The sequence below is a fragment of the Octopus bimaculoides genome, chromosome 9 (assembly GCF_001194135.2).
Source record: "Octopus bimaculoides isolate UCB-OBI-ISO-001 chromosome 9, ASM119413v2, whole genome shotgun sequence".
NCBI classification, from domain to species: Eukaryota; Metazoa; Mollusca; class Cephalopoda; order Octopoda; family Octopodidae; genus Octopus; species Octopus bimaculoides.
Genome location: NC_068989.1, coordinates 19863070 through 19878683, shown reverse-complemented (window position 1 = coordinate 19878683; position 15614 = coordinate 19863070). Strand labels below are relative to the sequence as shown.

The window sequence follows — 15614 nt, the reverse complement described above, 5'->3', positions numbered from 1 at the left end:
CACACACACACACACACACACACACACATATTATATTGGGGTGTGTGTGCACATTGCATTGAGCATTTTCTCATCATGTTGGTATCCACAAACTCGTGTACTTATTTAGCACTGTGGACCAGCTCATGATGGTAAATAGCAGTAAATTGAATTACTATTTTCTTCTGAAGATTTGGCATTTCAATGTAGTTATGCAATCATCTACATAACGATTACTGCACTAGTGAAATACATGTAAGTATAATGTAATTTATGAGGTTATAATAAAAGGACAAACTAAATTTCCTATTCTTTCTGCTCTTTTGTATGTATATATGCATATAAATATCAAGAGAGAGAGAGAGATAATACAGTCATCGAGTGAATGATGTATTACCATTTTACATCCTGAGTTAATAAATAGCTCACTACCAGGGCTTTGTGGTACTCTAAGCAAGGTACTAAATTTTATCCGTCTTTCTTACCTAGCGACAGAGCTGGTAAGAAAGGTGAGCACCATGTGACATCATCAGTAGTGCACCAAACTTTACCATGCAGATATCAAGCCTACTTTAATGATATTATAATAATTATAACATCTGTATTTATTAGCCTTCTTATTTGCTATCATTGATGTTTAACTGTTGTGTTAGATATACCATTTACGCCTTATCACTGATTTTTTTTTTTTTTAATTTGTTTTAGTTAAATCCATGTTTGTTGCTTTCGCTCTAGCCTTTGCACCTTCACCACTTTTTATTTCTCCACATTCCCATATTTTTTTCTAGGGTCACAGTAAAAAAAAACAGGTAATTCATTTAAATATTACTTCATTTCATAATCATTATCTCATACTTTCATTTTATGTCTCTTTCGATTTCCCTCTCATTTTTTTCTATGTTGCTCATTCTCTTTCCCCATTTCTCTCTATCTCTCCTTCATTCTCTGTCTTTCTCTAAACTTTTTTTGTACGCATTGTTTTCATTTTCTATCAACCTGGCATCTATAATAGTCATTTTCTGATTCCTATCAAACATGGTCTACTGCTAAATTCAACAAAATGGGAAAGCATTTGCTTTAATTTTCATTCTCTGACCATCTTGATCTTTTGTAATGTGTATTACACTAATAAATAACCAACACTGAATAATAATAATTAACTAGAATGCTATGCTGTAATAATCTTTTTTTTTACAAATTAATTTCAACTCCATGTCATCATCATAAACCTATTAGCTTCCTTATCTTTCAACTTGGTTGTAGTAATAAGGTAGACTGAATGTCCTGAGAGACTATGATTTAGGCATCATTACTTAATATTGGCATTAAGCTGCAATTTGTTATATATGTGAACACTGTGCTTTTGGTTAAAGTTGAGCGGAAGGCATGAATCTCATTTCTATTTTCCTTTATAAGTGCATCTTTACTAATTTGAGTCATAAGATTTAGGCTATATTATGGTACAGTAATTGAGCTGTGGCTATGCTGATAAACCTCAATCCTGTCGTACAAGGTTGAGCTGTAAAAGGATGCCGAACAGAAACAAATATTAAGAGGAATAAAAGAAAACATGAAGCTTGAAAAAAATACGTTGTCACTCCTTCTCAACTGTATTTATTTCATTGACTCCGAAAGGATAAAAATGAAGTAAACGATGGCAGGATTTGAACTCAAATGTAACTGGTTGTAACCAAATGTTATAAGGTATTTTTTCTGATACCCTCCCAGTTCTGCCATCCACTCAGACATTTATAAGAAATTACTGTTACTAAAGTTGCCATCTTCAAAAGATGGAATAAAGTGTCAAATTTAAGAAGAAAAAGTAATATCCTAGCATGGCCATAGTTAGATTGCTAAATCCAGTAAAAAGAAAAGCAAAAGAACAATATATAATATATAGATAACTTGATGTATGTATGTACATATGATTCTTCAGGGTTTAGCTTTAAGGACTTGATAACCCAAATGTTATAAAATTGTTATTAAAATAGCTGTTCTTAAGTTAATATGGTCAAAAAATTTAACCCTCCAGTCTGGTGGTTCACAACTGTTTGACTCATAGTGTAAGAATTCTATTGACAAACATGAATGTTTTGTAATTCCACCCATCCCCTTCTCTACCTCCACTGACAAAATTGTTTTAAAAATACAAAACCAAAAGCAAATCATATCATGGGAAAGGAATGAAAAGATTTTTTTTAAATAATTTTAACCATGTATTATGACTGAATTAGTCATAAGTTTTAGTAAAAAAAAAAAAAAAAATGTTAAAAGTGCAGATTGCCATTTTGTTTGAACAGTATAAACTTGACAATGAGAGGTTTGTGTGCATATTCTTGTATGCATTAGAGAGAGACACTCACCTACAGGCTGTCACTTATTAATTCACACACTCTTTCTCTCTCACATGTCACTATCATATGTTGCAATTTTTGCACAACATCCTCTTTTTATATCATTGTTGATATGTATTTTATTCATATATATATATATATATATATATATATACACACACACACACACACACATGCTGGTGGCTGTAATGGCTTGAGGGCAGTCTTGATATATGTTACTCATCCCCCTTTTATACTACTAGTTTCCCACCACCCACCCACTCCTACTCCAAACCACTTCCATCCCTTATTCCCATTACGCTCCCCTCTCTACCCACACTATTTTCACCAATCACTTCTTTTCTATTCCTTCAGTTACCTCTCTCCTCTGCCATATTCCATTTTAACACCTCGCATATCTCTTCTCAACAAGTGTTAAAATGTCCTCTTATATCTGCCATCAAGTCCCACTCACTGTAGCTACCCTTATCCACTCCTGTGTCTTCCTCCTCACCACTCTTACACCTTGCACATCATCCCTCTACATTTTGATCTATCTTTCCTGTGTCACTTCTCTCTCTCTTACTCTCCTCATACTGCTATTTCCCCCGTCAACTACACCTCAACTCTTGTTCACCACTCACTTCCTTCACCTCTACCTCTTTCTCTAACCATCTGTTACTCTCTCCTCACACACTAATGAAAGTACCCTCTCTTTTCTCCCCTCCCCTAACCCACTGTCCGAATCTTCTCTTATGCTCACCTACTTGTACCCTAACAGTTTGCCCTGATATGCCACCACTACCATCTTTATCTCCTTCAAAAGTACTGCTGCACACTCTTATATAATGTGTGATAACTGTGTATCTTCTTTAAAGCAAGACACTTATACCTGTCCCTCTATCATAATTTAGCCTTATAACACCTGGCAGAAAGCCACCTCCCCCTCTCAAATACTTCTCCCAACTTAGTAGTGAGTGCTTTTTCCATTTTCCTTGTCCATTTTGTCTTGCAAGTTATTTGACAATGTTACAAGTGCCAGAAGCATGAAAAAAGCACTCAGTACACACTGTGAAGTGGTTGGTTGTTAGGAAGAGCAACCAGTCATAGAAACCATGCCAAAGCTGACATTGGAGCTCGATGCAGCTCTCCAGACCCTGTCGAACCGTCCAACTCATGCCAGCATAGAAAACAGACATTACATGATGATCACACACACACTGGTGTATATATTATAGTGAATTTGGCTATGTGTTTATCCATGTTTCCCAAAATTTAACTGAATAATCTATTAGTTTCTATAAAAATAGTGCTGGTCATATGACAATAGGGTTGAGTCACATGACATACAACACATTTAAGGTTTGCAATACTGCAATAACAGGAATATTCTATCTCCATTTTCAAACTCATCTGGGTCCAGTTTCACTGTGTGGCACTTTGGGAAGTGATTCTACAATAGCCCTAGGCTGACCAAAGCCTTGTTAGTGAATTTGCTTGTTGGAGCCTGGAAGAAGCCCACTGAATGTGTGTGTGTGTTTGTCTGTTTGTATCCTTGTTTTTTGTTGTGGTGAAATCCTGACACCCCTATGGGATAGCAAGTGAACTGTCCTAAACCTTATAAAGGCACATGCATACTGACAATGTGAGGTACAGTGTGGTGTGTGCAGTCATAGAAGTCGTTGAAAAGAGATATAAGTTTGTTACTGATTTAGTTTTTGTAGTGTTATAACACTGTTACAGTGTAGTCTATATTCAAACTTCAAGGATATAAGAGTGGCAACGAGACATTTGAAGCTCACTGTGGACATTCTTAGCAAGGAAAGCCTATTAGCTTCTGTGATACAGTTGTAGTAACAACAACAACAGCTGCAACTACAACAAAATCAACAGTCCAAAAACACTTCAGGTTCGTTTTCGGCAGACGGAGTTGCTAATTCAATTGAAGAATTTACTTATAATCCAGAAGAAGGCATTGCATTTTCTGCATACTTCAGAAAGTATAAAGGAATCTTCAAAGAAGAATGTAGAAACTGGACAGACAAGAAGAAGGTACAACTTCTTTTAAGGAAATTATCACCCACAGAACATGAAAGTATTGTTATTACATCCTGCCAAGAAAACCATCCAAAAATTTTTTTGAGGAAGCAACCTGTTATCTAAAATATTCAGTGAAAGAAGTTCACTATTTAATATTCACTGAAAGTGCTTGAATTTGATAAAAAAAAGAAAAGAAATCAAAGATTTTGTTGCATATGTCAGAATCATAAACAGAGAATATGAAAAATTTAAATCAAACAAATTAACCCCAGACATGTTCAAAACTATCTCTACAGGCAGTGGCTGAAGAATGCCAAAGGATTGTAAATTTACGACAGGACACAGAAAAAATTGGAAAAGATTATTCAAATATATATATGTGCCGATCTGTAACAGATAAGAAAAAAGAAAAACAACAATCAAGACCCAAACCATGCTATGAGTGTGGAGAAATTCATTTCAAAAGAAACTTTTCTTTTAAAAATTTAAAATGTTTTGGATGTGGAAAAATTGGACATAGGAATTCACATTGTTGGGTGAAACAAAAAAGGTCAAACGAAAAAATATTCGAGAAAGAAAGTATTCTTAAAGTGAAGCACAAAAAGAAAATTTGTCTCAAAAAAAAAAAAAAATGTGAATATGAGACTACAGTTGGACAAAAGTAATGATATTACGATAATTGATGATGATATGTGGAGAAAAATAGAAAAGCCTACATTGAAAAATGCTTCGAAAATTGCTAGAGGTATTTTCAGGGAAACAATTGTAATTTTTGGGCAAAATGATAAGTGAGGTGACATTTCATGGAAAAGACAAACCTATTTGGTACAGACTGGATGGAACTATTTAATTTATGGAACCTCCCCATAAATATTTTTTATAATAATGTAAACGGTTCTTATGCCAGTTCAAATAAGGTGTTGGAGGATTTAGAAAAGATTTTTTTCATGATGTTTTTGCTGAAGAATTAGGCAAGAGCACCAAAACAAAAGTAAAATTTCAAGTGAAAGAAAATGCTGTACCAGTATTTAAACCAAAACAAGCTGTGCCTTTCACAGCATTGAATCAAGTTCATTGAATAGGCTTGAAAAACTTATAGAAAAAATTGATTTTTCAGAATGGGCATTGCTAACTGTTTATGTAAAGAAAAAAATAATGAAATATGAGTATGCGCTGACTTTTCAACAGGCTTGAACGAATGTTTGATGACATGCAATTTATTACCTATTACCAAGTCTGGAGGAATGTTTGTGAAACTCAATCGAGGAAAATTTTTTTCAAAGTTGGACTTGTCAGAGGCATATTTACAAGTCGAGGAGGAATGTTTGAAATTATTAACAATAAACACCCATAAAGGTTTATATAAATTCAATTGACTTCTTTTTGGGATAGAGGTGGCACCTAGTATTTTCCAACAGGGAATGGACACTATGCTTACGGATATGGATTTCGCTACAGCTTACTTGGCTGTTATACTCATAAAAAGTGCATCTCGAGACCAGCATGAGGAACATGTTAAAAAGGTCTTTGAAAGAATAAAGGAGTATGGATTTAAACTTAGTGAGGAAAAATGCGAATTTTTCATGCCAGAAATAAGCTATCTAGGGCAAGTTATCTATAAAAATGGTCGCAGTCCAGATCCTTCAAGGTCAAGTGCAATAAAAAATATGCCTCCCACAAAAGATATTACAACATTACAAGCATTCTTGGGATTTGCAAACTATTACCAAACATATGTACCAAATATGCATGAGCTAAGAGCACCCCTAAGCAACCTATTGGAAAAGACATTAAATGGTATTGGTCGGACAGGTGCCAAAAAGTGTTAGAAAAAATTAAAGAAGTTTTAACATCAGAACTGTCATTATCGCACTTTGATCCAAATTTTAAAATAGTAGTAGCATCAGATGCTAGCGAAAGTGGTATAGGAGTGGTAATTTTACACAAGTATGAAAATGGTAGTCTAAAACCCATCACTCATGTTTCATGTTCATTGTTGGTGGCTGTAAAAAACTACAGCCAAATTGAGAAGGAGGTGTTAGCCATTATTTTTGCGATAAAAAGGTTTCACAAATTCATACATAGAAGGAAATTCAGTCTGCAGACAGATCACCACCCATTGTTGTCAACTTATGGATCGAAAAAGGATATCCCCATACATACAGCCAACCGATTGCAGCGCTGGGGGACAATCCTGCTAAATTATGACTTTAAGATGGAATTTCTACCATCGGAAAAATTGGGACATGTGGATGGGATGTCAAGATTGATACCTAAATACAATGAACCATTAGAGGACACAGTAATAGCGACATTAGAAGCTGAAATCGGAATAAAAAATATACTCTGCATCATAGTATGCGAACTATCTGTCACTTGAGAGGAAATAAAATTTTAAAGCAGAGAAGGATGTGTTCATAATAATAATGAAAAATACAGAGATCAGAAACAAATACAAAAGCTCATGTGGCCAAGCATAACACAGTTTTGAAATGGTATTTGATATGTGATGACGTACTTATGTACACTCAGAGGGTTGTAATTCCTGTTTCTTTTTAAAATTGTATGCTAAAAGAATTCCACATAGGACATCCAGGAATTGTGAGAATGAAAGCACTGATGAACTACATCTACTGGCCGAATATGGATCAGGATATTGAAAAATTGGTGAAAGCCTGCAGGGGTTATGCCCTCGCAGCAAAGGCATCACCTATAAAAATTCAGCATTGGCCCAAGACTGACATACTTTGGTCCAGATTATACATAGACTTTGCAGGACCATCAAATGGGGGGCATTATCTAATAGTTTTGGATAGTTACAAGAAATGGCCGGAAATATATAAATATAGGAAGCCAACCTCCAAAATAACAACGGAATTTCTGGATTAACTTTTTGCGCGATATGGCGCTATAGTGTCTGATAACGGAACACAGTTCACGTCAAAGGAATTTAAAACCTTTTGTAAAATGCATGCAATGGAGCATATTACTACTCCACCATACCATCCGAGGTTGAATGGACTAGCGAAACGTTTTGTAGACATGTTTTAGAGTGCACTGCAAAATCTAGGAAAGAGCTACAAGCTGATACTGCATTGACACAATGCCTAAATGTCTATCAAATAGCTCCTAACCCCAACACCACTTCAGGTACGTTGCCAGCTGAACTAATGTTCACCAGGAAAGTCAGGTCAGTGTTTGACAAATTACTACCGGGGAGAGAAACACCAAAAATAATATGAAATACTTCAAAATCAGTGACAAGGTGTTTTTTTTAAAATACACAAAAATGTTAAGGAAAGTTGGTAAAAAAGGATAATAAGTAAATGTTTAGAAAAAATATCATACATGGTAAAAGGGCATACATGGGAACACGAAAGACATTTAAACCAACTGAAAGAAAGGTTTATGGAAGAAAGAATAGACATGAAGAACCAGTGGAATTTCTGTGACATTTTTGATGTCCCAGTACCTCAAGGAATAGTTGAGCCAATGAGTACATCGACTAGGAAAAGAAAACAAACAGAACTTTTGCAAATAGAGCCAAAACAAAAAAAATATTCCAATTTCTTCCCGGGGAATTAAGAAAAAAAGATGGGGTGGGCAGAGAGGTGGTAATAAGTATATAATAAATATAAGAAAAATACTGATTTCCAAGGAAAATCAAGTTCAAAAAGGGGAGATGTGGTGGTGAAATCCTGACGCCTCTGTAGGATAACAAGTGAACTGTCCTAAACCTTATAAAGGCGCATGCGTACTGACAGTGTGGTGTGTGCAGTCGCATTTGTGAAGGCAGTCGTGTAGTTTTATAACACTGTTACAGTGTAGTCTATATCCAAACTCCAAGGATATAAGATTTTTACGTTACATGTACAAACAGTGTCGTTCATTTCCAATATTATGTGAAAACATGTCTGATGAAAAACCTTAAAGAAACTCCATAAGTGATGCTTAATTCTTTCAAAGGACTGAAGGCAAAAAGCACTGGTGTATCCATACTCACAGATGCTGCAGAATACTGTTGGCAGAGCCCATGAAATGGACCTTGTTCTAGCCTTTTCTCTCTTTCTTTTCTGTTGTAGTTTTCCACAATCTTTCACTGTTAGTCACTGTCTTTTCCCATCCAGTAGCAATGTCACATAATGGCACCATTATAATGGGAGTTTTGGGTACATTTGCTTTCACTCTTTGTTGTAATGCACAGATTTAGGGATCCTAGCATTTCCTATATGAATTACATCTCACTTAAGACTAATACATTTCCTGTAAAGTAGGCTCAACATTAGGCATATTAGCACATTGCAGGACCACATAGTTGGGATTGTAGTCTTGCCAAGACTTGTTCATTGTATTTCATAAATAATTAGCAGTTCATCAGCTTTTGATATAACCAACAAAATAGTGTATAGGTCTGGGCAGAGTACAGCAGACAGGATAATAGTACTGCTTGTTATACTTAGCATTTTGTTGATAGTTTTATGCCATGTTATTTCTGTAGTCAAACACTAAGCTTCTTAGATGTGATCACAGCTGGCCGAATGTGGTGAGCTGATTCCACATCCAGACTTTTGTCATCAGAAATCATACTACCCAAATGTGTGAACTGTTTTACTGCACTTAAAGGTTAATTCCTGATCAGGACGATTTTACATTCATGTTTCATTACTCTAGGTTTAAGACGATAAATGACTTTGGTCTTTTGTATGTTAATCAATAGACCAAGGGCTCTTGCTGGAAATGAAATTCCACATCTTCAATGTTCTCTTGAATGCTCGACTTGACCGATTGTCACGGCAAGTCTAATTAATGGGATCAGTAACAGTACAATCAAAAAAGAATGACCCAATTAATCCTTTTGATGATAAACCACACCATACTATAGCTACAGGTAAATTAAGATGATGTTCCTCTGTAATATATGACTTTTCAGGTCCCCAGTAGGAGCAATTGTGGCACAGATTTTCTTGAACTCTAGCAATATGTTTCAAGTATCCTTTCTTGTTTTGTGGGGCTCATTGATGTCTATGGTTTTCCGGAACATTTCATGTGGACATTCTGAACAGTTCCATTTGCTTCAAACTTATCTCTAATTTGAGTGATGGGAAGTAGCATAGGTGGATCTGTTTGAAACTTCACCCTAAATTATCTTTATACTTCAACTACATTTTTCAACTTCCAATAGCACTTTAGGATAAATTTCCTATGTTCAAAGCATAGTCTGGTTCCCTTCATCATTTCCAATGGGCTAAATCTAAAAAGAAAAATGGAAATTGAGTTATCAGCTGTTAAAGTGTGCATATATTTTGTGGGGACACCCTGTGTGTACACACACAGTCATCTCTCTGGGAAGTTATGATGTGTGTGTGTGTGCATATGCATGCTTGCTTTGATAGTATGCTATGATTATGTTACTATCCTCTTCAGTCATCAGAATGGGAGTTACATTAAAGTCACGAAAAGTTGTCATCATTTAACACTGGTTGTCAGTCAGTTTGACATTTGGGCTTACATTATATCATAATAATTATCGAATTACATGTTAGTTTACAAACTGATTTATATTGTATGATAAATCAATTTTTAAAATAGTGTTCCATACACTCATGATTTATGTGAGTACCAGTTATTGAATGTGTTGTCATAGCTGACCAGGAATTGAGTTATATCTCAAGGTGCTAAGTCTTCACATTCGGTTAATTCTTAATCTTTTACTTAATATTATTTTTAGAAACAAATATTTGATTAAATGTGTCACTAAACTACTGCAAATGAGCTACAAAAGATCTTTTTATATATATATATATATATATATATATATATATATATGAAGAGAAATCATTTCAATTGTCTGCTATATACAGTTCGCAGAATATCCAAGTTTCATTATGTGTGTTGTGTGAAAATATAGAGAACGATTATGTTGAACAGATGACAAAGGAAATAACAATATTTCCTTTGATAATCCACTCATAGGAGTTTCATTGACCTTAAGTGGTTGCAACCCTCTGAAATCTATTGTCAACCAAAGTTATTGGCCAACCAACAATATAAAGTCTACATTAGTGTATCTAAAAGTTAAAGAGAAACAACAACAACCACATGAATTAATCCTACACATTCTTGACGCTTGAAATATTATGCTCTGATGAGAAGAAAACAAAAGAAATTGACAGCTTGTGCAAGCTCTTAGGATTCTTAGCATTTGAGAAACAATACCACATGCAACCAATTAATAATAGTTGATTCTTACAGAATTATTTGACATTTGAACATGAATATATATATATGTATGTGTGTGTGTGTGTGTGTGTGTACACTCTCTCTCTCTCTCTCTCTTTCTCTCTCTCTCTCTCTCTCTCTCTCTCTTTCTCTCTCTCTCTATCTCTCTCTTTCTCTCTCTCTCTTTCTTTCTCTCTCTCTCTCTCTCTCTCTCTCTCTCTCTCTCTCTCGCTCTCTCTCTCTCTCTCTCAAAAGTGAGTGTTTTTGTATGCTTAAATGCAGTCTACATTAACCCCAGTAAAGAACTCAATACAAGTGTAGATCCATCTCTTTTGTGAAGTTCTACATCCTGATATTGGGTTTTCATCACTTTATCCTCTGCCTTTTTAGGTCTTCATCTGCTTTGAGTGCTTGACACATTAAGTAGCTGTTGTCATTCATATATATAATAATCAAATGTCTGTATTAGTACAGTCTTATCTCTTGCATACTGCATCTAATTCTTATACACAACTTTTCTCATATCATTTGTATTCCATCATTCATTCATGTACACCAATATTATACATCCAGCAAAACATGCTCGCTTCATTTATTTGTTCTCCTCAAATCCTCTGCATTCAGGGGCCCATGTCTCACTACCATAAAACATCATACTTTACACTCAAGCATCATACAATCTGTCGTCCACACTAAGAAGTCCTTTGGTTTCCAGTAGGTGTAATAGCTGTATAGTGGAGGCGCAATGGCCCAGTGGTTAGGGCAGCAGACTCGCGGTCATAGGATCGCGGTTTCGATTCCCAGACCGGGCGTTGTGAGTGTTTATTGAGCGAAAACACCTAAAGCTCCACGATGCTCTGGCAGGGGATGGTGGCGAACCCTGCTGTACTCTTCCACCACAACTTTCTCTCACTCTTACTTCCTGTTTCTGTTGTGCCTGCAATTCAAAGTGTCAGCCTTGTCACACTGTGTCACGCTGAATATCCCCGAGAACTACGTTATGGGTGCACATGTCTGTGGAGTGCTCAGCCACTTTCACGTTAGTTTCACGAGCGGGCTGTTCTGTTCATCAGATCAACTGGAACCCTCGACGTTGTAAGCGACAGAGTGCCAACAACAACAACAATAGCTGTATGAACTTTTTTCAAATGTGTTCTTACTCTGGTTACTATGCTTTTGGAATCCTCTGCCACTGCGAATTAGGTCACATACATAACAGAAACTTGTGACTACTTGTAGAGCATCATGAGAGCAGTTGATAAAATCTATTTCCTGGATGCTCCTGTGCATCTGCCACATGTGAAAGCTGCCTTTGATCTCACTACACTTTTTATGCACGAGTCCTGTCTTTTCTACTTACGAATGTTGACATGTATGTAAGAAAACTATTTGTTTTTAAACCAAATTCTTCCCCTGAAGCTAAAAAAAAAAATTAACTTTGTTTCTGTATATGAATAATTTAGATAAAGAGTTAAACATTTGTAATTGGTAAGTTGTGTGTGGAGGGAGTTCATCTCTCTTTTTATAAAAAATTCTTATGTTTGTTACATCAGAATATGGTAGATGTTGTTTACCTCACCAAATCTTTTATGTAACTAATATTTCAGGTCAATTAAGCACAGCTGGATCTTACATCAGTTTATATAAGTCAGGTTTTGTTTTTGATTCTCTGGCTCCTTCTGCTCCAATTGAGTAGACTAAATACTCTGTTACAACATCTATGGAAATAGAACACCACTTTTCCTATTAATTGTATTCACCACTCACTCCTTGGGTGACTGTGAAGCTAATTCAGCCATGGCTGATTATGCATTAAGTATTGTACAGCTTCAATCTGTTCAATAGCTAAACAGCTATATACCTTGAATCCCAGATACTTCACTGGTAGGCTATCCTATCAAAATGTGTTTGATGTTTATAAACTAGGCAAGAGACATCAGAATCCCAGCTACCAATACTTAGCTTTTGTGTTAGCTACTAATTCTTAGCTTATTTTCTGCCTTTAGTCTCTTGTTGCTTTTTCATATTTTCCTATGGATTAAATGGATCGTTTCCTGTGACCTACTTTGTGTCCTCTAAACACTGCCATCCTCTTTCATTGTTACTGGGCAACCTAGTTTATTTTGATAATGACCCCCTCTCCTCCTTTCTAGTATGGAACTTAAATATAAAATAGCCACCCTTCTCTCCTCTTCCACTCCAGTTACTGATCACAGTATAGATAGGTAAATAAGAGGAAAAGACTATGGGACAAGATGGCACAGGTTGTGCAGTATTGTAGGGTACTTCTTTGCAAAACCACTCAGGCCAAGAAATAATTTCTTGACATCAATAAAAGAGGCATTACTATGGGAAATGAAGGTGGGAGTCTTGAACACTAATAGCTGGTGAAGCTATGGATAGTTATTAATTCTCTTACTGTTTTAGACTTATAGCTATGGCCATACTCATTCGCTGTTATTATAAAACCTTTATAGTATTTCTTTGCATTTATGACTTCATACATGTTGGATTTATAAGAGAAGTAACAGGAAATAGGGTGTTAATTTGGTCATTTCTAAAGATCATTATCAGCAGGTGTATAAGGGCTTCAAGTAAGAACTGAAACTTGATTGTAATGTTGGTTTATTGAACATTTTAACCCTTACACTGTGAGATTTGATTTCATGGTTATTCCAGTAATGCTGTAAATATCTACCAAAAAGTAGAAATGGTATTTTCTGCAAGTCACCTTGCCTCGATAAACTTGACGTATCTCAAAAGAAAATAGTTTCAAATATGACATTCCTCGACAAAAGACAGATTGGTGTATAAAACTACCTTCCACAGTTAGGAGTAATGAAATTTTCAGTGGATATATCTGCTTTTTGTAGAGTATTTATTGTCATTGTATATGTATAGGCATGCACATAGGCTGTGAAGAAATATTGTCAAATACGCACAAGTATTTCTGTTTACTTCTTCTCAGTGTCAGCAATTAAGTTATACCAACTGCAGTGGTGACTGCATGTGTAAGTCAGACTAACTCAGAAAAACAAAAACCAAAAAAAAAAAAAGAAGAAGAAAAAATAGGCCAAAATGATAAATTAGCTGTCAATTTTAGCAAGTGTGTGTGTGTTTGTGGATGAAGATGGACAGAAGGTCCTTGTGTAAAGGCAGCATTTTTACTGTTCCATTAACTGACACAATATTCAGTTATCAGATTAAAATACATATTAAGTCTGAAATATAAAATATTGCTAAATATGTGAGTGTTTGTATTCTTCCTCTTCCTCCTTGCTCTAAAGTTTAAATGATAATGATAGCAACACTGATTAACTACTAGCTTTTGGGTGGGGGGTGAGTAGAAGTGTCACAATTTGTCATTGGGTCAATCTGACTTTGAGAAGGCAATGACATTTTGAGATCAAAACCATCAACAACAGTTACACATACACACAATGTACGCATAACAACAACCTAATATTTACAAACATTAGAAATACACCAGGTTTTATATTATCACACATCAATCAATCAATTCAGCCCTCTCTATTCCACAGTTGGATAAAGATCTTCCTCTTATCTCTCTATAACTTTTAGCTTTAGGTACCTGATCTTCAATTTTTGTAGTTGTTATAGTAGTAGTAATGGTAGTGGTCCTAATTCATAAGTACTTGTTGTAGATGTTGGTGAATGTAATTGGTTAGTAACCTGTAACATACCATCTGTAATCCTAGGAGCCACAGTTGGACTTTGGTTTAATACTAATGATCCAATAAGAACAGATTTTAAAGTTGTTGGGATTTTAGTAGTCATTTGGAGGAGTTTGGGGTTCTGCTGTACCGTTCTAGCCTATTGCATGTTGGCACAACTCAGCAGTCAATTAAATTTCTTCCCTGCCCCTGTACATAACTGGTACTTTATTCTAGTGATATCAGATGGATAAAAGACAAAGTTATCTTGAAGGATTTGAATGCAAAATGTAAAGAACCAGGACAAATAACCACAAGAGATTTTGTCCAACTTACATTCACAAGGTGCACAGAGATCAAACTTGGGGCTAAAACTCATAATTAAAAAAGGAGACTTTTTAACCATTTAGCTAAATCTGTGCCCATGGTAAACAACACAAATGATACACATTTATAAAACAATGACTCAGGCCACACTAGAATGCTGTTTGACTCCCTATAAGTTCAAACTCTATATTTCAATATATAACACCTCTTTCTCCAATAATTGTGTACTTTTAACTTAAACCTGCCGGGTGATTGCACAATGTAAAGCATTAGCATTCTTATTGGTTAGTCCTTAAATCTAACAAACTTTTATCATTACATTATCATCATCATCATCATATGTCCAATATTTTCTATTTCTCCATGGCCAGACATGTTTTTGCAGAATATTGGAAATGAATGATACTGCTTGTATGACAGTGACACTCATTTACAACTATGATGCAACGTCTAAGCAAGGAATCACACTCACACATATAGACAAGCTTCTTTCAGTTTCCATCTACCAAATCTACTCACAAGTTCAGCCTGGGGCTATAGGAGAAGACAATTGTCCATGGTGCCACATACTGGGACTGAACCCAGAACCAAATGGTTGAGAGGAAAACTGTTTTTCACTCATTTCATTTCACAATCATGAAATAATGCTATGAACATTTGCTTCTCCCTCTTGACTCCGCCACTACTGTTTCCCTTGTTACGTCACCTGTACTTTTGGAACCTCTTCTAAAAACCTTTTGTTTATCTCTTCTTCATTGTTCTTCAACCTTCTTTCACATACACCCTAACCCCACCTGCCTTAGTTATTGCACCAAATTTTGGTTTCTATTTTGCTGGGTTTTCTTTTTTTTTCTTTTTTTCCTCCTTTGTTTTTTTAAGATATACACATTAATTTTCCTTGTGCATGGCTAAAATTTTGTTGTTACAGAGTTGAACATTTGTAAATAAATTGTTGGGACAAATACTTTCACAATGCATTATTATTATTGTTATTATTATTATTTAGTTTATTTTTGTAGCATCTATAGAGAAGGTGCCACTT

General features: G+C 35.4%; 1 protein-coding gene across 14 annotated transcripts in view; it reads left to right on the top strand.

Annotated features, from left to right (window-relative positions):
- Window positions 1-15614, top strand: part of LOC106876198 (nuclear receptor-binding protein) — a 127663-nt gene that overhangs the window by 33605 nt on the left and 78444 nt on the right. For 12 of the 14 annotated variants that reach the window (XM_014924648.2, XM_014924645.2, XM_014924646.2 and 9 more), the window contains exon 5: window positions 768-788. The exons of the other annotated variants lie outside the window; for them this stretch is intronic. In XM_014924648.2, the coding sequence (XP_014780134.1) occupies window positions 768-788 (21 nt within the window). The remainder of the gene's footprint in view (window positions 1-767; window positions 789-15614) is intronic. 14 annotated transcript variants of the gene reach the window in all.